Genomic DNA, 26524 nt, shown 5'->3' on the forward strand with positions numbered 1-26524 from the left:
ATCGAACTAGCGGAGCGCTTAGTTCGAACTAGGTAAACCTCATTTTACGAGGACTAACGCCTAGTTCGAACTAGCTAGTTCGAACTAAGGGCTGTGTAGCCCTTTAGTTCGAACTAGTGGGAGGCTAGCCCTCCCCAGGTTTCCCTGGTGGCCACTCTGGCCAACACCAGGGAAACTCTATGCCCCCCTCCCGGCCCCGGACCCCTTAAAGGGGCACGGGCTGGCTACGGTGCCCGTGCCAGGTGCAAGCCTGCCAGCACCCAGCTAGCAGACCCTGCACCTGGCACGGCACAGAGCCACCCACCCGATGCCCCCCAGCCCACCCCCTCTTGCCGGGACCAGGCTGGCGGCTCCCGGGAGCTTGCCCTGGACCGCAAGAGGCGGGCACCTTCCTGGGCTAGTGCGGACATCGTGGACCTCGTCCACGATCTCCGCACTAGGCACAGGAAAGTGGCCGTCTAGGGCAGGAGAGATGCCAGCCTGGCCACCCAGGACCAGGTGTGCATGAAAATCAAGGGGGTCCACTGAGACCCCCGACACTGAGCCCTGAGCTTACAATGGCCGTCCTGGGTCAGACCAAAGGTCCATCTAGCCCAGTAGCCTGTCTGCCCACAGCGGCCAACCCTAGGGACCCTGGAGGGGATGGACCGAAGACAATGACCAAGCCATTTGTCTCGTGCCATCCCTCTCCAGCCTTCCACAAACTTTGGGCAGGGACACCACTCCTACCCTCTGGCTAATAGGACTCCATGGACCCAACGTCCATGACTTGATCTCACTTCCCTTTAAACTCTGTTCTAGTTCTAGCCTTCACAGCCTCCTGCAGCAAGGAGTTCCACAGGTTAACTATTTGCTTTGTCAAGAAGAACAACTTTCTCTTACTAGTTTCAAGCCTGATACCCATTCCTTTCCTTTGGTGTCCTCTAGTCCTTCTTTATGGGAACTCATGAAGAACTTTTCTGAATGCACCCTCTCCACCCAACCCCTGCTTTTACAGACCTCTATCCTGTCCCCCCTCCGTCTCCTCTTTTCTAAGCTGAACAGTCCCAGTCTCTGTAGCCTCTCTTCATCTGGGACCTGTTCCCAACCCCTGATCATGTTAGTTGCCCTCCCCTCTCCCAGCCTTTCTCTTCCCCTCTCCCACCTCCTTTTCCCAGTCTCCCCCAGTTTTTTTCAATAAAGACAGAGTCAATGTTGGAAGAAACGTTATCTTTATTTTGTACATCAAGAAGAAGGGGGGCTAGGGAAGGGCAAGTGGAAGGAGGTGAGGGAGGAATGGGGTACGAGCCCCCGATGGGGAGGACTGGGCTGGCTCTGCGGGCTTCTGGGGGTGGAAGCTCTCCTGCAGCCCCCCAATTACTCCCTCTCCCCAGATGGCAGCCTGCGGCAAGTGCAGCCGGGCTGATGGCCGAGTGGTGTGATGTGCCCAGTGTGGGCACTCAGGGCACTCCAAGCCAGAACTTCTTTGCAAGCGGGGCACCCCTTAGAACTGTGTGTCCGGGGTGGGGGTCGGGACCCTTTAAGCGCAGCCCTCGGCTAGCCTGAGACAGTATCTCCATGCTCTAAGTCCTCCTTTTATGCCCTGCCGGCACTGCTTCCGGCCATCCTTAAGCCCTGTTCAGAGTCCACTCAATGTGGACTTACTAGTTCGAACTAGCAAAACGCTAGTTCGAACTAGTTTTTAGTTCTAGATGCGTTAGTTCGAACTAGCTTAGTTCGAATTAACTAATTCGAACTAAGTTAGTTCGAACTAGCGCTGTAGTGTAGACGTACCCCAGTTGTTTATCATAGACACTAGAGAGGGACCTGTGGTAAGTGTTCAATGGACCACATTTTGGGACCCACTATCTTAAGCGACAGTGCATAAGCTGTTTACAAAAGACAGTTTTCCCTCCCATCAACCAACCGCAGCAGAATTTTGTGTGCAAAAGTACATTCAAAGCTCTCTGTGAAATCAGTATGAACACTCTCCATGCATCTTAGAGTATTTTCATATTACATCATGTTTGTACATGAGCATGTTAGAATGATTTACAAAAGTATGCAGCCCCCAGAATAATTCAGGGAGTGGGCATTTGATCACACATGGATGCCCATGAATAGGATAATTAAGGCAAAACTGTTCTGCTAAATCAAACCCCTAGTTACGTTCAAGACAGATGAAACTTTAGATAATTTGGGAGTAGGTATTTATTTCCCACAAATATTTTTCATTCCATTTTGTGCGTTATGAAGAGAAAGGCGCTTGAGCCAAACCAGGAATCCAAATATCCCTAAACTTCAGAAAAGTTCAGATCCCAGCTCTAAAACAAATGGACTGAAACAACTGCTCAGGGCCTGTTTTCTGTCTGGAAAATATTAGCTAATTTCAGTGGAAGTTACTTGTATCCTCTGGGAAAGAGAATGAGGCTCTAAGTTGCCCTGAAATTTGAGAAAGTTGACCCACTGTTGTAGTTCAGGTCCATTTTTAATTATAGAGATGGAATGATGATGATATTGAAAATCGATCTGATTTCAGCATACCAGGGTGTGTTACCATTAAAACAGCTACACTGGAGGATGAAATACAACCAGCTCTGGAGATTCACAGAAAGATCCACAACATCCTCTTAGGCCACGTCTTTACTTCCTGTGGCAGAGATCAATCTTTTGGCATTCAGTTTAGTGGGTCTAGTTAAGACTTGCTAAATCAAATGCTGCGAGCAGCTCTGGTTGGCACTGCCTTCTGTGAAAACAGTGCCAAGCTCAGCTTAAGGTAAGTTGACTCCAGTTATGTATTTTATATAGCTGGATTTGCATACCTTAATTCGACCTTCCAGGTCTAGTGTAGACCTGGCCTTCGATTCACCTTAGGGATGTGGGGAATGGAATAATGCTGGAGATTCTTGTAGCCCTCAGACACTACTGAAGTGGTTTCTTCATTAGTCCCAGGGTATGTCTACACTAAATCCAGGGTATGTCTACACTAGCTCCCTAGTTCGAACTAGGGAGGCTAATGTAGGCATTTGAAGTTGCAAATGAAGCCCTGGACTTAAATATCCTGGGCTTTATTTGCATCTTCCCGTCCGGGAGCCATTTTTAAATCCCCTTAGTCTGAACTAACAGCCCGCAGCTACACGCGGCAGTCAAATGTTAACTCGAACTAAGTCCTTAGTTCGAGTTAACTGTTACACCTCATGGAACTAGGGGGCTAGTGTAGACATACCCAGTGAATAAAGAGGCTTTATAGTTAGGCCTGGGCAGGGACCACAGGACTGATCCCTCAATGTATCTAGTGTCCAAATCTACTTTATAGAGTACATGAAATGGCAGTGGACATTATTCTAATCTATAGGCCAGAAGAGCATTGTAGTCCTCCAGCTTTCCAAAGGTTGGGGGCCAGTTGGCTCTGGATTCAAAACACGCGCCCTTTGTGTGAGATGGGGAAAATCACACCCTCAGAGCCCAATTCATTGGGCTTCTTCAGAGAATTTATGTCATTTTTTGAGTGTGTTAATAGAGTAAATAATTGCTGATTGCCAACAAATAGAAATTTCAATTAAGAAATTAGCTTCTGGAAATGTTTTATAACCCTGCTGGTTCTTAAAAACACTCTGACTGAGCATTACCATAGATTATCTTTGACAGTTTGTGCAGGCAGAAGGCAAAAAGCTGTCTGACATTTCAGCTGGCCTATTGTGCAATTTGTATCATGTAGATATGAAAGAAAACTGAAGATGAAAAATTTTCATTCAGACCCCTTATTTAGTACCATCGCCATCACCTCAGTGGAAGATCTTGCAACGTCAAAGATCCAGTGGAATTAGTCAAGGAAAGATATTCACACCGAACACTTCAGTTGAATGGATTATTTTGGAAGACTATTTATTCTTTATAAAATTCTAGGGTGAGGGGCCACATCTGTTTTAAAAGTAAAAAATTATAAAAGTTACTCCACAGTTTGCATCATTTGCACCATATTTAGATAGAGACCTACTTTTTAATTCTCAGTTTATGTACCTCTTAACATTTGAGTTTATATGTAAACATGAACTATCTTAATTACACCTGCATGGCTGGGCTTTGGTAGAATATTAAGAGATAATGAAAACGTAATTCATGGCTCCAATTCAAAAATTAAGTATGTGCTTAATGAGCATGTTGTTCATTAAAGTAATGGAAATATTTCCATTTATTTCAGTCCTCAGCTTAAGGGCCTGATCCAAAGCATGCTGAAGTTAGTGGAAATATTCCGATTGGCTTCAATGAGCTATGGATTAGGCTCTCGGTGCTTTGAATTAGAATAAACTCAAAAATGGGCTGAAGTGCTTTTCTGAATCAGGACACAAGATACTATGGCGATAGGCACATTTGAGATGCTTCATCTCTATTCCCCTAGTTCTTTGAGGGGCTCAGGCTTGGTCAGATGCCTGTTCCTACATGGAAATGGAAAATGGTGCAGGGGTTTGCCCATGTGGAGTTTTTTGTAGAATTAAAGGCTAAGTAAGAACCAAGGTGGATAGATATGAATGAAATACTTTTTCATTATCTATAAATCAGAGAAAGGGAATTCATCCTGCTACCATAGACCTCCTTTCATGTTTCAGGAGTTATACATTGTACTCTTTCTGCTTTGTATGGTAGATAATTCAAGATAAAAATTATTTCCTTTGTGTAGTAAATAAGTGTTTCTGGTCCAATGTCCTATTGAACATGCCCTTTGAGAATATCATCAGAAGAACGGTCATTTAAACAAAATAATAGAAAGTTTTAAAAATTATTCTCATTTAAAATATGCCTTTTTAATTGGAGTCACAGATATATTCCGGAGATATATTCTAAACTATAACAACAAAGGACGAGTTATCAATATATACATTAAAAAAAATTAAAGACAAAATTAGAAAAAATAGAAGAGTGGGAAAAGGAGGAGAATGGGGTTGAGGAGAGAAAAGGGATATGCAGGTCATGATTAATCAGAAAATGACTCTAGTGTTGTTCCATTAGGCCCTCCAACAGCAATTCTGGGCCCCAGTGCAGTCAATGGGCCCCGGCTGGTGACCAGTGAGCTGATGGCTGCACTGATAGACACGCTCTGCTGGTGTTATGCTTAAAAGAAGCACACGGGATCTTTTTCAGGGGGATAAGGCAATACGCCACATTTATTGATAATATAATGAAGTAGCATATGCATTTACACACACACACACACACACACACACACACACACACACATCCTGCTGATGGAGTAGTTACCAGTCTGTTGCTTGGCTCGACCTATTGGCCAGATAAGTCGGGTGAGAGGAAGGAGCCGGGTTCGTTTCAGTTGGAACTGAAACTCCACTTGGTCGTTGCAAGACAGAACCCGAAGAACTATACAAGACACCCCACACTTTATAGGGTTTTTCTTCCATGCAAGTCTGTGCATGTTGCCTTGTCAGGCCTTGATCAGTCACTCGGCATCACAATCAATCTTCCTATGACATGTGCTTATCAGGAAGAAGTTGTTCTCACAGCCATTTGATATCCATATGCTGATGACCCCTCGGGGGTGTTGTCCTTCCAGTGAAAGTTGTTATCGATTCCCTATCAAGGGGTGCTTGCCACTAACTTCAGGGTCAGTCAATCTGCTCCGGTAGTCTGCGTCTTCAGTGTGCTTTCACTTAGTTGATAATTATTTGGTGCTTCTGAGTCTCCAGCCCCTCCTCTGATCTTTTGAGCATGCAGTGGCCTTCACACTTATCTCTTCTAAAACATTCTCTCTCTCATTCACACAAACAATACATTTACAGAATTGCAGCATGGAACAAAGGGGTACTTCTAGACACTTTAACAAAGTTACAAAGTCTTTCAACATTTAACTTCTTTCTATCTATTACAAGGCCTTATCTAACACTAACATCACTATGCATTACAATGTTCTGTCTCTTTACTTCAATATGCTAATATCAAACAGAGCTGGAGCTAAGTTAACAAAGCTGCCTGGTCTGTCTGAGGCCTACTTCTTGTATTTAACTTTAATACAAACCTTTTGCTATAACATACATTTATTATAACTGACATATTAGTTACAAAATTCCAATTCCAGTGCTACACTGGTATGCCCATGGATTTCACATTCCCGCCTGGCTGCCTTTATTGCTGCTAGTACCACTCTGTGTACACATAGGGTGTGTCTAGACTACTGAGTTTTGTCGACAAAACTATACCAGCGTCTACACTACCGCTGAGTTCTGTCGACATAACGTCGACAGAACTCAGCAGTTTTGTCGACGCTGGTATACCTCATTTTACAAGGCATAACACCTTCTGTCGACAGAGTTCTGTTGACAGAAGGTGTTATTGCCTGTAGGGTTGCGTCTAGACTACAGGTTCTGTCGACAAAACTTCTGTCAACAAAACGCGGTAGTCTAGACGTACCCATAGGAGCATATGCACCGACTTCCAGATTTCCTAAAGTGCTCAGGTTAGGCCTCTTTACCCAGTGCCCCACCTCACCCTGCCTCTTCCTACCCCTGTTCCTCCCCCACAAGGACACGCAATATACAAGGGCCAGCCATGTGTTCCTCACACCCACTTCCCCTTATGTCCAGCCCAGGGCTACTGAACTCTTCCTGCCCCATGTTACTTGTGATGGTGGATCTTTGTTCTCCTGCTGTGGCTCCCTCCAGCATGTTCTGCTGCTCTCCCTGGTTGACGATAGCCCAGGGTAGGAGGAGGAGGTCACTGCTTTTAGCTTGTGGTCACTGCTCTATAGCCTTGTATTACAACTGCCTGAGAGAGCCTGGCTGGGAAGGAGGCGGGTTCTGCTCTCTGGTCTTCTCAGCTGTTGGGGATCCTGGCACCCAAGCCCAGGCAAGGAGCAGAAGTCACCTCCCCAGCCACGATCTCTCAGGCAGTTGCTGCGCAGGGCTGCAGCAGAGACCATCTCAGTGGCTAGAAGGGCCTGGTCCCACCCCTTCCACTCCCAGCATCTAGGTGATGTGTCACTCAAGCCTGCACACTGCCAAACAGCTGATGATGGCTGGCAGGAGGAACTGGAGAGGAGTGATGGGAATGAACTGATTGGCAGGTCCCACTCCTGTCGACGGATGGTGGCGGGGAGGCCTGGCCTGCCAGTGGGTGCTCAGCATCCACTCTGGTCTTATGCTTAGGAGCCCTGTTGCCCACCCAGGTGATTTAAAAGAGCCTGGGGCTCCCAGCTGCTGCTGCCATGATAACAGGCAATTTCCCCTTTGCCTCCCCCAATTGACAGGCTTGTGTTCCATTTATTATGGGCAAGGGAACTTCCTCGTAATTCTTTTTCAGGTTAATTATCACAAAGTGACCCTTCATATGTCAATGGTACTTAAACAGGAACTCACCTAATTAGGTTCCAAAGAACTGCTGACCAGTTATCCTCAAACAATGGTAGTAAGTGTCAAGGTAGGTAGATGAGCCAATATTAGTGTTACTGATCAGCTTATTATACCTGCAATTTGCACAGACAGCTAACCTGTGGATTCACATGCTTTTATTACCAGTAACTCCTCTTCCTTTCCTCCCTTTTTTTCAACCGCCCCCTATATCTTTTAGATCGTAAGCCCTTTGAAGCAGTGGCTCTCTTGTCTTTTACTAATTGTGTGTACAGTGCTTAGCATGATGGGGTCCTGACCTAGTTGACGCATTTAGAAACTATTGTAATATCAAAACATTGATGATGGTTGTGAAGACGATGATGATAAATTAAATAATTTGTCTTAAATGAGGACACTGGGAGTCTTATACTGCATGACAATTTCCTGATGAGGATGGATTTTATTATGCTGAAGAAAGTTGCTCTTTTATTTGTTAAATTGGTCTCTACAGTTAGTGAACTTAGAAAAATATTACATCACTTAGTCAATCGGCAATAAGATTGCAATTAGTATTGCAGTCTTTTATGGGTGGAATTTTGGTAATATTTTCACCAATGTGAATTGTTTTTCCATCTAGATTTGCTAAATTGGAGCCTTGGTATTGGACATATCTAATTACTGCATTTCTAAAATTGTCAGCCCTCTTGTCATCCAGCATCGGTTGTAAATTAACGCTGGGAGAACAAAGTTATGTTATGTTACAATACTCATTCAGTAGATTATGCACAATCCAGTGAAGAAATTATTGTCTAATTCATTTCCTTTGTATTCTAATTTACAGTAACATCCTTATTTCTTTAATCTCTTCCAGTGAACAAAATCACTGCAAAAAATCAAGGACATTCTTATAATTCAAAACTGTTTTCTACTATTTTTTATTAGGACCTCATACTTTGAACTCGTATATTTATTACTTTTTTTAATCCAACTGAGACTGATGCAGGGGTAGAAAAATTGAACTCAGTGGTCACTAATGGTCAAGTAGTACGTGGTGTATAACACTGCCATGCAGTTAATTTGCAACAAGCCAGACATTATAGTACATATCAGTTCAGCAAGTTTGAATGTCATGTACATTAACTTTATACTCACCTATAAATCTTTGAATTTGCAGAGATGCATGATAATTTTTCTCTGGCTTGGTGATAGTTTTTATCTCATATAAAAACTACAAAAAGACTTATATGGCATTGCCCAAGTCTGGCCTGGGGCAGGGATGGGGCCATTGCAGGCCTTATGCTGGTGCTTCCTGGGTCTAACCCAGGGCATCGGGGGCCGAGCAGCAGCTGGCAGCTACTCCCTGGGGCAACCCAGGGTGGAGGTGCTGCCAGCCAGCTGCTTCTCTGCCCCCATGGTCATTCCACAGTATAACTCCCTCCTACCAGACCCTTCCCTTTCTATTTTATAAGAAACAGTCTAATGGCACATCCCATTGGCCTAGTACAATCAAACCCTGACCTTGGTTTAAGTTATAAGAAGTTGCTGCATTCCCAATTTGGTGGTCTTAGCTCTTATAGTTTAGAAGGAGTTCTTGAACAAACGGAGTCATGGAAGAACAGACAGAAAGCCAGACAGACAGATGCACATTTCTAAAATATAATAGATAGATGTTAATTTCACAGACTATATCTCATGCTGCTTTGAGCCAGGCATTGGCACACACAGTAGCAAGGCACCTAGCTTTGCTACAGATGCTTTAGATCATAACCCCAAACCTCTGAAAAGTTTTAAGGTATAATAGCATATTGATGAAAGGTAAGAAGTCGCCTATTCTTCCTGCCATGTGCTCACAATGGGGAGAGTTCAGATTAGGTAGCATGCCCTTTCAGATGAGGCCTGTCTCACTGTTCTTTCCACTTCCATATCTCATCATGCTGCAATCCTACCACATATTTCATGCTGATCTGAGTAGGATTGGACTTGCTCTGTACTTAGGTGATGGCCTCCAGATATAATCAAAATGCTGAAAAAATGGGGTGAATGATTCAACAGGTGAAGTTCTTCCCTCTTGCAGAACGAGAATCCCAGTATGAGATTGGGGATACAGTGCTTCTGGAGGTATCCTCTGATGGACTGTATATTTGGCTTGGGTCCTGATTCCCTTATATTCAAGTCTCAATTCACCAGTAACTCAGTGTGTCACAGGCTCCATTTTTAAAAAAGAAAGTAATTATTGTACTTACCTAACACAGGAGTGTTGAGTGTTTGTTTAATTATTGTTAGTGCTTTGAAAATGTCAAGTGCTATACACCAGGAATGGAAAGTATTATTATTATTCGTTATTTATTTTTATTATGACTATTCCTCCTCTCAGTTCATTAGCTTAAATAATGTCATGTGTAAGAAGGATTTTGAACTTCGCCCACACAGTGCTGCTGCAGCAGACTGTTACACTTGTTCTAGCTGAATGAACATTTGGTTCTCAGCCAACAGACCTATAATTGTCTCAAGAATGGATCTTTCAGCAATTTTTGTTCTCAGCTTTAACTTTTAATTTTAACATCCCAGAAAAAATCAAAATGAAGATAGTATCTTTCCCCAACATCCAGTTTTGGATTATAGAAACATCTAAACTTTGTATTAGTTACTGTATAATCAATATTGTATGTATGTATATATACTGATATATACATTTGGAGCCTATATGTAAAATATAACTAAGTGCCTCAATTTTTTCTTTGACAGCTGATGAAAGTTGTGAATGAAATGTGTCCGAATATCACGAGAATTTACAACATTGGAAAAAGTCACCAAGGACTAAAGTTATATGCTGTTGAGATCTCAGACAACCCAGGAGAACACGAAGTTGGTTAGGATTATATCCTGAATAAATGTATTTCAGGGTGGTTTTATTGTATTTTTTTATTCCACATCTTGTCTGCAGCAGCAATTATCACTGAAGAAACTTATGTTCATTGCTGCAGTGCTTTTGAATATGTGTGGGAGGAATTTCAGTGTTATAGTTCTAAGAGGAGAAGAAAAGACTGAACATAAATAGAAGACATTATAGAAGTGGAATCCAATTCATTAATGCTAATGGGTTAAAATTTTAAAAATTAAAAAAAGGGTAGAGTGGATTTTAGTGCAGTGGAATGTGTTTGGATCACAGCCTTCAAGATAGAAAGAAAGAACGCTCAAGACACTATGAAAGAAAGCTATCAGGATGGTTGACATGATTTGTTCTCTACAAATCCATGCTGATTGTAACTTATCACCTTATTATCTTCCAGATGGATTCCTTAATTATTTGCTCCATTATCTTTCCAGGCACAGAAATGACACTAACTGATTTGAAGTTTCCTGAGTTGTCCTTATTTCCCTTTCTATAGATAGGCACTATATTTGCTCTTTTCCAGTCTTCTAAAATCTCTCCCATCTTCCAGGACTTTTCAAAAATGATAGGTAATGGCTCAGATACCTTCTCAAGCAGCTCCTTGAGTATTCTGGGAGGCATTGCATCAGGCCCTAGTGACTTGAAGACATCTAACTTTCCAAGTAACTTTTAACTTGTTCTCCTATTTTAACTTCTGAACCTACCTCCTTTTCTCCAGCATTCCCTGTGGAACGAGGCGTACAGATAGTTCGGAATAGGAAGCCTATTCCGAACTATCTAGTTCGTGCCGCGTGTAGCCTTGGGCACGGAGTCCGCACTAGCGGACATTTAAAAATGGCGGCGCCCGGCAACATGCGAATGAAGCCCGGGAAATTCATTTGCAAGTTCGTATGACTACATTACCCCACTAGTTCGAACTAGGGTGATAGTGTAGACATACCCTTAGATACTACCTATGTCATAGTTGTGTGTGTTTATTTACTAACATTTCAAGTTCTTCCCCATATTTTTTGCATCTGTATACAGACAACTAAGATACTGGTTTGAGTTTGCCCTCCTCTCCACACCCAGTTTTGCTTTGTTTCTGCTTTCTCCCTGCTATTACAGCCCATGCTGCCTCCAATGTGACCCATCTCCCAGGTCTCCATGTTTTTCACTAACCTGTGGGCTTTGGTCACTTGCCCCCGTCAAACTAACTTACAGCTCTCCTCACTAGGTTAGCCAGTCTGTATCCAAATACTCCCTTCCTCTTCCCTGATAGGAGGACCCCATCAATGCTTAGCAGTCCTTCCTGGAACAGCAGCATCTCACGGTCAGAGAAGCCAGCAACACTCGTAATCTTGTCAGAATTATGACGTAAAGGACAACAAACATTGTAGCATTTAATGAAACCTTGCCAAATAAGTATGAATAATTATTTTAGATTAATGAATGGAAAAGAGGGTGTGAGGTCAGAGACATATTCTGAGAGTCAGGAATTAGTAAATATTTGTCATGTTATCTTTTAAAAACATAGATCTTTTAAAATGATGCTCTATATCAGTGTTTTACTGTAATGGGAAAATACAAAATGATGCATTTTTATTTTACACTATGTTTTTCAATGGAAAATGTATCCCAAATGCTTTTCATGGTTTCTGTAGATATTTCCAATATATAATTAAATTGTGGGTAGGAGCAATGGGAAAGACACATTAAGTGGTATTGGCAAGTTAGAAAAGATTAATCCTTTTAGCTGAGATGTTTATTTTGGCGTGTGACTCCCATTGACTCCGTTGGGTTGGATCCCTGAGTTTTTCCTCTGACAACATTCCTGTCCTGTTTTGTTTTGTTTTGAACAGGTGAGCCAGAATTCCGCTACATTGCGGGAGCTCATGGGAATGAGGTACTTGGACGTGAGCTCATACTTCTGTTAATGCAGTTTATGTGCCAGGAATATCTGGCCGGGAACCAACGCATTATACACCTCATTGAGGACACCAGAATTCATCTCCTTCCTTCAGTCAACCCAGATGGCTATGAGATGGCATATGAAGTGGTAACATTACTTGTAATTACCTTATTCATAGGCGCATATGCTACCAATCTACTGTTATCAGGATGATTTTTTGAAAATGACCAATGTGGACATAATCACTATAAACAAAGGCAATAAAGCAACAATCCAAAAGGAAAAGCAAAACAGGAGTGAACCATGTTCCAGATGATCTCAGTTGCTGTGAGAGCATGATACCCGGGACATACACCATGTAGAGTAGAAGCACAGCTAAGCAAACAAGCATCTCCAATGCACACCAGCTGAAATTTCAGATGGCTTTTACATGCAGCTCAGAGTAGAGAACACTGCCATTTTTCAATGTGGAGTGAACAATCCTGGGAGTATTGCAGGCTCACCAGTGGGGTAGTAGGGGGACAAAGGGGGCAATTGCTCTGTGACCCATTGAGACAGCAGCTGGCAGTCCTGGGCTGTTTAATCACCATCAAAGCACCTCATGGCATGCTCTGTGTGGCTCTGAGGGCTGCCTGCCGGGGAGAGTGCTCCAGGCAGTGCTGACAGGTGGCTGCCCCCAGCCCAACCTTTTCCACTTGAGGCCCTGCCCCTTCTGGGAGAGCTGAGCTCCCCCCCACTTTTCCCAGAGGACTAGCACATTGGTGCCCCCCCCAAAGCACTCTGATATACACACCCAAGTATAAAAATTGCCGGCCCCCTGAACAGGTGCAGAAAGTGATCAGAGTTACTCAATAGTGCCAAGAATCCAAAAGGACCAGGAGTTTGTAAATCTCAGTATCAACCTGCAAAGGTTCCCTCTCCATAAAGGAAGTATCTGTCATCTCTACCATCTCGTCTGGGAATTTGCCTCCATAACTTGTTCCAGATGACTGTTCTTTTTATTTTATTTTTTAATTGGCATAGGTACTAGATGATTACAACTTTCTTTCTTCCAGTTCTGGACTTGTGTGATGAACATCATAGTCAAAACCCATAATAATTGAGTTAAACCAAAATTATATTCATGAATTTGAGTAATTAATATGAGGTGATATGAATGAAACTAGTCAAATGAAATGTTTGAGATGAATGCAGTTAAATATTACAGAATTTAATTTAATTCATTTTGGGGAGGAGTTGATAGCTAATAGTTACTAAATGATGATGATCTTATTTTAATATATTACCTTTAATTTCAAAGGATCTTCAAGTCCTTTATAAACTTTACTGATTCTATCTAGACCTGTGGATAATTGTGTGTGTATCTTTAACACAGTGGGTCACATCCTTGGCCTCTGCTAAGGTTGCTTTGTACTCTTAAAGTGTCACAAAGAAACCTTAAACTGTCCTTAGAAGGGCTGCTGGGGATTCCTCCACATAGTCAACTTTATACCATTTTCACTAGTATGGAGGGACCATATCAGGGACAAGACAGGATCGGGCTGGTGCACACACAGTCTCATCCAATCAAGTCCATTGGTGTGCAGCTTCACAGTGCTATGCCTTCAAGTCACCTATAGAACACTATAATTAGAATTCATTCTTCTGCCACTGAAGTACAGCCACTTTGGGATAAAATTCAGTACAGACAGTAACACTCCACAGCACTATTGGACAGAGATTGAAGAACAGAGTAGTTCATCCAGTTGGAACTTCAGCAGAAAGCTTAGGTAGACAGAATCTAATTCCCAGTGCTAGCATTTGACCAAGATAGTAAGCACTTAGGATAGTTTACTCCTAGAAGAGAGTTCATTGGGATCCAATGTAGTTACAAAGATTTTTGAATGCCTTTTCTAACAGAAAGATGCATGTAACATCAGATATTCAATGTAACATAAGGTTGACTGGAGGTAACATACTGAATGATTTGAAAATTGTGTCACAGGGTTCGGAATTAGGAGGCTGGTCTTTAGGAAGATGGACTAAGGACGGCATTGACATCAACAATAATTTTCCTGATTTAAATACCATGCTTTGGGAAGCTGAAGATAGGAAAAAGTTTCAGAGAAAGGTCCCAAATCATCATATTCCAATTCCAGAATGGTACCTTTCTGAAAATACTACAGTAAGTACAAATAGCTCCAGAGAATATGGGAGGGACAAAAAGAGGGTGGGATGAACCTGTGATAAACCTTATGACATATTTGCATAAAAGTTTTTAAGATCTTACTTCCTATTCATCAGAAACTTAAATCAGGAAGAGCGATGATGAATGATAGACTGTTAGAACATATAACAGGGCATATTAAAACGTATATTCACCTCCCAATTTAGATTAACTTGATTTTTAATAGTGAACATTATTGTGATTATATTAATTTTGTAGGTATTAGTTTATATACCTGGGCTCTTTTCTATTTGTTTTGGAGAGACTGCGTGTTTAATCATTTTAATGAGCCATCACCATAACTTTGTGAGATCCTCTTTGGAAAGCACAAGATTAGACATCAGGCAAATTTCCCCTAGGTTTCCAACTGAATTTCATTAAAAAATCATAACATCAAAAATCTCTTAAACATCAGACTCCATCTTACATGCAAAACCATCCCAATGGCCAGTGTCAATTGCATGTATTGGATAGTAATGCAACAATATTACGTTATTTCTGTATCTCTTACTTTAACCATGGCCAGTATTTTGAATGGATGAACATAGCCATCTTGAGAAGAAATGAGGGGAAGGCACTTCACCCTTGTGAACTCTGTATGATTTAGAAATATTTTCATACTTAAGCCTCTTCAGTTTGCAAATTCTTTCATTTTCACTGACACCAATGGGGCAGGGAAAGAGCCTAGTTCCTTGGTGGCTGCTGCTACAGAGTACATGCACCCTCATCACTCTTTGACTAGCTGTTTACCTATTTAGCACCCCAGCATACGGTAGATCAATCCGAAAGCTGTATTTTATATTGGTTGCTGGTTACCTCAAGATACACAGCCAATAGCTACCAGGATGCAGGGAAGCCCTGAATACATCCCCCTTTCTCTTTCTCATTCCTCTTCTGCTGACTACAGTGAAGAGGGTGACACAGGAATTGCAAGACTCTGTGCTAACAGAGTATCCCCTTGTATTCAAAGGATCCCCCCATTGCAGCTATGCTGACTTTAGAGATTACTTTGCACCGACGGCTTTAGCATAAAGTGATCTGTGTGCAGCTGAAAACAGGCCATTGTTTCTAAGCGATAGGAACTTTGCAGCTAAATCCTCTTATATTGTTTCATTTGTAATATTGCACAATAAAGAAGGGAAAAAAATCAAAACCTTGATTCTGAATTTCTTTGAAATTCTGAGAGTTTATGTTCAAAACTCTGCCCTCATTCTACCCTCTACACATCCAAAAGCCCCTATTTTCCAAATTCTGGTGCAGAAGCAGTCAACTTTTCATGAAAAATAAACGATTCTTCCAAGTATCTGGCCTGAGATGGTAAAAATGTCCGTGTTTTGCTCCAAAATTGTATGAATACAACTCAGATCTATTCAATTCAGATGTGAACCCAAACCTAGTTCTGATTTGACTTCAGGCCTTACGATAAACCTCATGCATAACCAAGCACCATCTCTTTGGTCACTGCCCAAATAAGTGGGGACTACTGAATTTTGTATGCAGCTGATGTTTCTTTTGTATATAGGTGGCAGTTGAGACTCGAGCAGTGATAGCATGGATGGAAAAAATTCCATTTGTACTGGGTGGCAATTTACAAGGAGGAGAACTGGTTGTTGCATACCCATATGATATGGTCCGATCTACATGGAAGACTCAGGAGCACACACCTACACCTGATGACCATGTATTTCGGTGGCTGGCATATTCATATGCATCCACTCATCGACTAATGACAGATGCCAGAAGAAGAGTATGCCATACAGAGGATTTCCAGAAGGAAGATGGGACTGTGAATGGGGCATCATGGCATACAGTTGCTGGAAGTAAGTGTGTCAAGAAAATTTGCATAGGTTTCATTGTAGAGCAATCCTCTTCAGTGCTATAAACACTTTAAGTCTATGATACATCTCATACAATTACTGGCAGGCAAACACCTACAGTGAGAGAAGAAAATACCCTAATGAAATCTGCCCTGTTGGGTTTCATATGATGTGCATAGATTGACAGAGAGTTGTCAAAATTTTCTGGTAAATACGTCATTTACTGCTGATATTTTCCAAAGTTATGCATATGATACCTTATTTATTAAACATATTTAAAAGTCACCTGTCATAAGTGAGCCACAGAAAGTGCCATACCCCCCATTCCAAAATTAAAAACAATCCAAAAGACCCAAAGTCACTGACAGTCAGTAGTGGGCAAATTAGTTGAAACTGTAAAGAATAAAATTGTCAGAGACATAGATGAACATAATTTGTTGGGGGGAATGTCAACACGGTTTCTGTAAAGGGAAATCGTGCCTTCCTAATCTACTAGAGTCCTTTGAGGGAGTCAACAAAGCCTCACCAAAGGCTCTTAAGTAAAGTAAGTTGTCATAGGATAAGAAGGATGTCCTTTCATGGATTGATAATTGGAGTGTGGATTCTTTCGAAAAAAGGGTTTTTTTTCCTCGAAAGAACCCTGTCTAGACTGTGGGGTTTTTTTTTCGAAAAACCCTTTTTTGGAAAAGCGCTCTCACATGATGAAGAGCAAGATTTGCAAATCCGCGCTTCATTTGAATTTTCCATCTCCTTCATTTGCATTCTTCTTTCAAGAGAGGAATGCAGTCTAGATGAGCCCCTAAGACAGAGGATATCTTATTGCCTCTATCTAAAACCATGGTACACTCACATCTTGAATTCTGCATGCAGATGTGGTTGCATCATCTCAAAAAAAGGTATATTGGCATTGGAAAGGTTCAGAAAAGGACAACAAAAATGATTAGGGATTTGGAATAGGTCCCATATGAAGAGAGATTAAAAAGACTGTGACTTTTCAGCTTAGAAAAGAGGAGGCTAAGGGGGGATATGATAGAGGTCTATAAAATCATGACTGGAATGGAAAAAGGGAATAAGGACAAATTATTTACTTGCTCCCATAATATAAGAACTAGAGGTCACTAAATGAAATTAATAGGGAGCAGGTTTAAAACAACAAAAGGAAGTTTTTCTTCACACAGCACAAAGTCAACCTGTAGAACTCCTTGCCAGAGGATGTTGTGAAGACTAGGATTTTAACAGGGTTTTAAAAAGAGCTAGATAGATTAATGGAGGTTAGGTCCATCAATGGCTATTAGCCAGAATAGGTAGGAAAGGTGTCCCTAGCTTGTTTGTCTGGAAATGGATGATAAAAGAGGAATCATGTGACGATTACATATTGTGTTCCCTCCCTCTGGGGCATCTGGTATTGACCACTGTCGGCAGAAAGTATACTGGGCTAGATGGACCTTTTTGTCTGACCCAGTACAGCCGTTCTTATGTTCATATGACAGGAAAGTACTCACCAACTTTTACGCATATATCTTCACCAGCAAAATGTGCCATTGCCATATGAAAGCTGGAGGAAAAAGAATAGTACATACTAGAATTAAAGTAGTAGTCCCAAAATGAAGAAATCAACAAATGATGTCAGTGACCCTTTATTGAGAATGTCCAAGGCTGCAACCTGACCCGTGCACATTGAATTTAGGAACAGATCTTCCCCAGGTGGCAGTAACTGGATAGTGGAAACATGTAAGACCTGATTGTTCTCAAGTACTACTGCCCTAAGGACATCATATATTACCCTAAAACATTGAATAGCATGTATGGGCATTTCAGCAGCCAGAAATTATGATGGTGGTGGGTTATCACTCGTTGCTGAATATGATCATCTTCCATGGGTGTTGTGGATCCTCAGAGGCTGGTAAGGCTCATACTTGAACTGCAAGTTCTATTACAATGAAGACAGATGTTTCCAGGTACAGCAGGAGGCTGTTGACCATGACCAGAAGTCAGTCTCCTGTTCCTTCTGCACCTCTTCTCCTCCCCAGCTTGTCGGTGGGCAAATTCAAAATGCAGGGGGCTATTTCGGAGGACTTCTCTCCATTTTGAGCAATGTTGGGTGAGTGTTTCCTGTGTGTCAGTGTCAATGTTGCACTTGCATGTGATGGCCTGGCATGCAAACGTGACCTATCCAGAGACGTTGTTGATGGATTGCCTCGATACTGGTGGTCTTTACCTCTTCCAGAACATGTGCCAGTCTTCATATTTGATCTTCAAAATCTTGGCGGCAGCGTTGGTGATAACTGTCAAGGGCTTTCAAGTGACACCTTTAGGTTGTCCAGGTTTCAGACCCATACAACAGTGTTGGGAGAATGATGGCTTAATAGACAAGAAGCTTGGTGTCTGTTTGAATGTTGTGATCTTCAAAACCTCTGTGTGGTGAATGAGCAAAGGCTCTACTGGCACAGCTAAGACAATGTTGGATTTCAACATCAATATACAACTTGAATGAAAGATAACTTCATTTTTTTAATTACAGACTACCATGGCTACCCTTCTGAAACTTCCAAAGCAGAGAAAATGACTGATATTCTTCAGTGCTTCTCCGTTTATTATAATAGATGGGACATATGGTACCTCATTGGAGAGGGCTGATGGTGCACCCTCAACATCAAGAAGACTAAAGTGCTCAATCACCCATAAATCATAAAATAAATACAAATGGAATGAGTTGTACTCATATCCTTTGCTCCTATCTAACAGAGCAAGAGAGAAATAGCATTATTCAATAGTTGTAGCCTATGGATCAGTTTTAAGGGAAGACTAGGTGGTCATAGAGTAGTAATTGGCCTCAGTGCCTCTTGGATGTGCTCTTTCAAACACAGTCTGATTCTTAGCAGGTTATGCTCCATTGATGTTCCAGCCCCTGCCCAAAATCTTCATTTCTAGAGCAGGGGGCAGAAGCAAGATGTGAGGGTGGGGCTTGCATAGTCATATACCTCACCAGATTTGTCACTTTGCTTGTGCATGCTCAGTAGCACTGCTGAGGCCAGGTGTCCTCACTCTGCCTCCCCACTGTCAACAGGCATGGGTCATCACTAACTGTGGGGTTAATACAACAAATGATCTGGTAGCACTTTATAGACTAACAAAACATGTTGATGGTATCATGATGGTACCATCTACATGTTTTGTTAGTCTATAAAGTGCTACCAGACCATTTTTTGTTTTTTCCTGTACAGACTAACTCGGCTACCCCCTGAAGCTTGTGGGGTTAATGTAAGTTCCGTGAATGTCTATATGTAATCCCATGAATAGTATTAAGTATAACAACGATAATAACTGTAAATAGATACAAGCATGTGGTGTACATGCCATTTGCTTTATTAGAGTTTTTGGTCTTGTCTATTATTTACAACCATTCTCACTATAAAAACAATTCCAAGTTTTGGAAGCTACTTTTATTGCTTTCACATTGGAGCAGGCAAAATTAATTTTGGCTGGCACTGAAGCCAAGCAGAAACTTGCTGCACTTGAAAATATTTTTCACTATGTTAAAAACAACTGCACAAATTCAAGGGAAGAAAGACTGAACTGTCCACATCACAAAAACAATTCCTGCAGATAAGCATGCATGCATTATGCAAATTCTGAAACCCTGAAATTCAAATTATTATTATTTAATAGTAATTAAACTGCCTAATTATTGAATTTGATTTTAATTTTCTTAAGTGCCGTATAAAACAGATTATGAATCAATGCAACAAAGACAAGTCTGGTTGTCTCATTAACATCTATAACATTGAGCATAGATGCTGAGTACTATATGATTTCTTAGTAGCAATTATGTCGAATTTGATTAATTGAATTTGTTTTGTTACAATATGAGGCTTCCCATTACTTTTAATATTCTGTTGTCTGGTGCTATAATGAAGTTTCTGGGTTCGTGTTGTGAGGAGATTACTAGAATATTTTTTCTAGTTTTCTTCTTAACACTAAAAGCACTGAATTGAGATTCAGGAGAACTGGGTTGTATTCAATACCTGTGGGTTTCCTGTTAGGTGACTTTGGGCAAGTCATTTCTACTCTGTGTGCTGCAGTTTTCCCATCTATGAAATGGGGCTAAGGATATGTCCTTTGTAAAGCACTTTGAACTCAGCTGATGAAAAGCACTGCATGGGAGCTATTTTGTTAAATTAGGAATAGCCTAGCATTAGTTACTAAGGAGACTAGTAAAATATGGTTTAAGTGAACCATAAACAAAAAAAATCCCACCTAAATTATATTTAACAATTAATAACAAAATCCTCTTTAACTAGAGACATCCCACATTGCTATATTGAGCTCCAAATCTGGACTGAAACTGTCTTAGATTTGGGGGTAAGGAGTTGCCTGTTACGTCGACATTACTTCTACCTCGTCACACATTTCCACACGGGCTGTTCTCTGTTATTCATCTTTTAAGTGCCATAGTTGTAACAGTTATTCCATTTGAACTGCTGTTCACTTAAGTTCTTTCCCAAAGTGACATTCCTGAAAATTACCCAGGGTCTGCTCTAACTTATCATATTGTCCAACGTGTTTCTCTACAGCCCCAAATAACTCAGTTCAAAGCTGTGCAGCCCCTTCCTTCTCCCTCCCTCGGTCCAGCCTTGTCCTTAGGATGCCTCTACTCTGGGTATTGGAAAGGAGCCAGCGCTACCCATGCATGGAGAGAGTTGCCCAGAAGCTGTCTGGCTTCTTCCTACCACCCAATGTCCCTGGAGGTGTAGTAAGCGGACCATTAACTGCTTCTGCAGATATCAAATGCCTCAGCATTTCTTTGGTATTTAAACCACACTGTTCTTTGTTGCATACCCCGGGCTGCCATGAAAATGATCTCTTCAATTCGTTTAAAAATAACAACTAAGGACTGGATGAAACGCATGTCAACGAAGCAACGCATGAATCCTATCTTTGAATTGCAATGCTGGATTTGGGCATTCAGACAATATATGGAGCGTTCCCCTTGGCAATGAAGGAGACGCGTGAAAACAGAGCAATTACTGTAACACAAATGTAACACAAAACATTTCACTATAGATTAGCCGGGATGAAATACGATATGTAAAGAGAAAATGTGAGTATTTCTCAAATGGAAAGGAAACAGGCTTCTGTAAAGCAGCATATGCCAGCATCTGAAATTTTAGTCTTCCCCATCAACAAACATAAAAATTTAACATCTGTGTTATATAATCCTCCTACTTTGAATCCAGAAGGCACTGAGGGCTCATTAAATACTTGACTGCTGCTGCATGGTAATTGGATTGATTGGATCTTCTTTTTTTATTATTTTCTTCAATCAGATATACTTGGTGAATGTATTTCCTGCTAATCTTTGCCATTAGGAAAGAAATCAGCTAATAATCATTAATGAGCAATTTTCTTTCTAGCCTTCAAATATTTTTAATTATAAATTTGTTTGGGTAACGAGAAATTAATCTGCATTCCTTCCTTCCCCCTGCACTCAGCCATAAAACTGTGTTATCTGCGTTAGTTTGGAGAATATTAATAAATGAAATTCCCTGAAGGGGGATTCTTCTGATAATCAGCAAGGGATACGGAGAAAATGGAACTGGATTGGAGGTTTCCATCTACATGCAAACTTCCTCCAATCCTCAGGGGATTCTGGAAGTGTAGAGTTTGACCCAGTATAGAGACTGAAGTTAGCTGTGACGTGTGAACACAGATTGGAGTTTCCTCAAAGTTGGGGTGTGTGTGGCTAGGACAGATCTCTAATGGACACCTTTAGTATGAGACAATACTAATTCTGATCTTTTTCAGGAGGCTGTAGGGGAAGAAAACATGAAGCCCCTAATTCTCTCACCATGCTAGGCTCTATATGAGGAATAGGTCACTCTGGCTGTGTCTAGACTACATGCCTCTGTCGTCAGAGCCAACAAACAGCTGATCCGCTGCTTGTCCGCTCAGTGCGCTAGTCTGGACGCTCCCCTGCCGACATCAAAGCCCTTTGTCGGCAGCCCCATTATTCCTCGTGGGATGAGGTTTACCGGGGCTGCTGACAAAGGGCTTTGATGTCGGCAGGGGAGCGTCCAGACTAGCGCGCTGAGCGGACAAACAGCTAATCAGCTGTTTGTCGGCTCAGCGCGGCAGCCATGTAAATGTAAATGAAGCCGCGATCATTTAAATCGCGGCTTCATTTGCCTTTGCCAAAACAACAAATCTACATGGCTCCGTCGACGGAGCCATGTAGTTTAGACGTACCCTCTATGTTTACAGATGAAGGGATACCAAGTATAACCTATATGGCCTCAGCTCTTCTCTATACCCCTATCACTTATACATGATGTTCTCATACACACCACTTTAGTAAGAAAATATTTGTATTGTCCACAACCCTGCTTATTAGTAATAGCTAAAAACTAAAACCACACTCCCTCTGCATTGGTTATTTAAGAGGTGACTGAGGTTGAGTGGGTGTCAGTGCATTGGTGATTGTGTAGTCCATTCATTCACACACACTCACTTGGCTGTCTCTCAGATGTGTTGAATACAAGAAGTGATGGGACTGAACCCTCAGACATGCCAACTAAGACTCCCATATTCTTCAATAGGCTTTCTGCAAGGATCATATTGGGAATGAATACAGCAGTTGGGTGTGTGTAATATTCACTGTAGTTTATCATGCACTGTGCTATTCAGTTCCCTATTTTAAATGAGATAAAATTAAGATGCACTAGATTTTTCTATGGGCACAATGTTATAAAAATCAAATCTAATTAATATATTCATGAACTTTATTAAAACAACATTTTATTTCCAAAACTGCAGACTACTTTGTGCTTTGATTAAAATAATCAGATCTGGTGCACAGAATAAACGACAGCATTTTTATGGTTCTGAAGCTTTTCTTATTTTATTGCATCAACAGGTATAAATGACTTTAGTTACCTGCACACAAACTGCTTTGAGCTATCCATCTATGTGGGCTGTGACAAATATCCTCATGAGAGCGAGTTACCTGAAGAATGGGAAAACAACCGGGAATCCCTGATTGTTTTTATGGAACAGGTATGACAGCATATCTTGCCCAGGCCTTTGAAATTAAAATTCTCTTCGGCAGGGGCCTGTGTGAAAGTCTTCATTTGAGGTCACTATGGCCCTGCTGTGTTACCCCATAGATAAGGTTTCAGTCCAGTAGATCCACATAGTTTGTAGAGATACTCTACGAACTACCTGCTCCCCCAGGTTGTTCACAAATCACCTTCTACCTGATCCTGCAGAGCCAAAGAGTTCAGGACTGTGCTGATCCTTCTTGGAGCTCTCTATGGGTTGCCCTCCACAGCTTTTCAAATCACCCAATGGGATCCAGATACATATCTTCCATTAGCTTAATTATTTATCTTCCATTGGTTCTCATGCTACTTTGGAAATTTCAATCACAAAGCTTACTTTGCATTACGGTATAGTCCAGATTTACCTTTAAAATCCAGAGTGCTAATGCTAATAAAGGAACTGAGCAGCTCTGTACAAATACAGATAGAATGAGGCATCATTTTAAAAACTGGAAAAAATACACTTTCTTTCTCAAAGTTTGCCAGTCCTCCACACACCCCTTGTGATCTCACTGGTCTAAAATGTTTCATTTCAGTAAAACCCTTTGTGGTAGCTAATTCTTTCACTGAACGGTTTCACTTATAATCTGTGTTTTGAATTATGAACATTTTTGGCATTTATAATAGAAACTTTACCCTTCAAAAATACTGGTAATTTTTTTTTAAACATCAGACTATTTACGTTTAAGAGGACAAAATAATGAAGTATGGTAAAATTTTACAAGAGTGCAGTGTTTGATTGAAACAATCAGATGAAAACCATGTTGACTTGCTACTTTTCATTGTTTTATCTGGCTTGCTCTTATTTTTGTAACTACAGAAGCTCTCAAAAATAACCAAGTCAAAAGTGGCTGAAGCCTAGAAACTTAGTTTCATATTGATAGTGATATTTCAAAGCTATATTATTTATAATATAGTTACAAAAAAAAGTAAAAAGCCTAACATGCTGTTTACATACATATATTTTATATGCTTTGAAAATGCATGCCATTTTACTTACAGCAATATGCAAACATAGGGAGAAGACTCAGATTTTACATTTGATGAAAAAAATGTTATTTTTAAGCTTGGGGCAAGATTAATATATCTTTCATCCAAGATTCCTGACTGAAGAGAACATAGTCATTATCAAGTTAATGACTTGCTTTCTCATGCAGATGTGACTGTTGGATGAGTCATCATATTTGCTTTTCACTGTTATGTAACAAGTATTCATTTATTTGTTCCATTAATAGGTCCATCGGGGTATCAAAGGCATGGTAAGGGATTTATCTGGAAAGGGAATTCCAAATGCCATTATTTCAGTAGAGGGTGTTAACCACGACATTCGCACAGGTAAAAAAAAATGTATCTCCACAAATCAATAGATTTATTATCAATAAAGATATGGCTACATTGTAACTTTAAAATCTGCCCCAAGTAAGGAAGTGCACATTGTTCCAGTACCTTAGGAGTACACCAAAGAATGATTTGTCATGCAATTCCTCTGCTCTGGAAGAGCTGTAAGTAACTTCATTCTTTTTCATGGAGCAGCTGCTCCAACCAAAAGGTAGGGAAAGGAGCTAGTGGTCCTCTGGCTTCTTGCCCTTTTCTGCCCCCTCTCTGCCTAGTTGCTTATAGCAGGCGTACTGGGTAAGTATCCCCTGCTCTTTCCAAAAGAAGTCACAGTCTGAATCAGGCTGAGCTGGGGAATAAGGGAATCCTTACTCCCTTGTGTGGCCATGTAAGGGCTGTGACTTTCTAGGCCAAAATAATTAGAGCACCAGTTAACAATAGTAAAAGGTTCTTTTAGGGTTATTAATGCTTAAGGAAACATGGAAGATTTAGGGGTCTGGTTTGGATGAGCATGAAAAGATGAAGTAGCTGTTGAATGAAGGGAAGAACTTCATGCTCCTTTGAGTTTTACTGTTCCACTGTGCATGCTTAGCAGAATCTCCAGGGTATGTCTATACTAGCTCGTTAGTTCGAGCTAGGTAGGCAAATGAAGGTAACCGGGGTTGCAAATGAAGCCCAGGATTTAAATATCCCGGGCTTCATTTGCATCTTCCCGGGCGCCTCCATTTTTAAATCCCCCTTAGTCCGAACTCCGTGCCCACGGCTACACGCGGCACAGGAGTAGGTAGTTCGAATTAGGATCTCTAATTTGAACTACCATTACTCCTAGTGTACTGGTAGTTCGAATTAGAGATCCTAATTCGAACTACCTACTCCGTGCCGCGTGTAGCAGCCCTAAACCAATACTTCTAGAATTCTATCTGTCCCATAAATACCACATACAGAGGAGGTAATCTTGTGAACAAATGTGAGACTATTATGGCCATATATTCAAGGGTTGGTTTGGTATTAGAAGGAGGAAAAGCAATTAACAATATGGCATACTGGGTATTTCATTATCTACTCATCACTGAATTTAAGATCTGCTTGTGCAGTTGTATGACATAATTAACCAATGGGAGACTATGGCATACCAGGAACTCCAGCAGTTTTAAGTAAGCAAGTTCTGAGACTCAGATATCTGCTATTTTAGGTTAGCTGACACAACAATAAATCTCAGCACATTTAGCTCAGTTATGATAAGTTTTATTTCAATTTTACGGCATCTCTGCTGTGAGAGAAAACATTGAATTGCAGATGTGGTGTAAGGCAATTATGACTTCCTTAAATATTTCAAAATGGGGCCACTGGGAAACAGAAGAGGGAATGAAAATAATCAGTTGATTTTTCACTAACCAGGAAGGCTGCCATGAAGTGTAGCTTGTATTACTCTGATAAATATCTGCTGGGAACTGAATACAGGCAATCCCTCATTATACTCAGTTACATTGGGTACCATGCTATAGAACAGTGGATGATTTAGAGAAATTGCAAAAGGAAGTGCATATCAAGGGGAATCCCATATGAATGAATAATAATAGAATTATAGCCGATCCCATAATCTACTCTGTAAGCACTTGTGGCTTTTTAAGAAGGTCAAGGGCTGATCTGAATCAGAATTGTCTAGCTCAGGTTCACCTCTCGCTATTAATAATGAAAAAGTATAATTATTATTCTTTTCCAAAATCTGGGAAGTGTAAAAGTTGATACTCTTATTTATAGATGGAAATATAGAACTTCTGTTTTGTCTTACAGTGAATAGGGGAAAAGGATGAGCTGGTATTAGTTTTTTAAATAAGAAATGTTATTGGATAGCCATTAAGTTAAAAGGATATATAAAAAGGCAGAAATAAATTATTCATATGGGACTTCATTATTCTCTCTTTATACCTGTTTAAATAGGGAATATTTCCATTGAAGCAATAGAGTT

General features: G+C 41.0%; 1 protein-coding gene across 2 annotated transcripts in view; it reads left to right on the plus strand.

Moving 5' to 3' along the window:
* Positions 1–26524, plus strand: part of CPXM2 (carboxypeptidase X, M14 family member 2) — a 138381-nt gene that overhangs the window by 103542 nt on the left and 8315 nt on the right. For both annotated transcript variants that reach the window (XM_006136104.5, XM_089780188.1), the window contains 6 exons: positions 10062–10185; positions 12051–12247; positions 14085–14264; positions 15829–16126; positions 23037–23176; positions 24456–24555. In XM_006136104.5, coding sequence (XP_006136166.3) covers positions 10062–10185; positions 12051–12247; positions 14085–14264; positions 15829–16126; positions 23037–23176; positions 24456–24555 — 1039 coding nt within the window. The remainder of the gene's footprint in view (positions 1–10061; positions 10186–12050; positions 12248–14084; positions 14265–15828; positions 16127–23036; positions 23177–24455; positions 24556–26524) is intronic.

The sequence above is a fragment of the Pelodiscus sinensis genome, chromosome 8, assembly GCF_052426305.1.
Source record: "Pelodiscus sinensis isolate ZL-2025 chromosome 8, ASM5242630v1, whole genome shotgun sequence".
Lineage (NCBI taxonomy): Eukaryota > Metazoa > Chordata > Testudines > Trionychidae > Pelodiscus > Pelodiscus sinensis.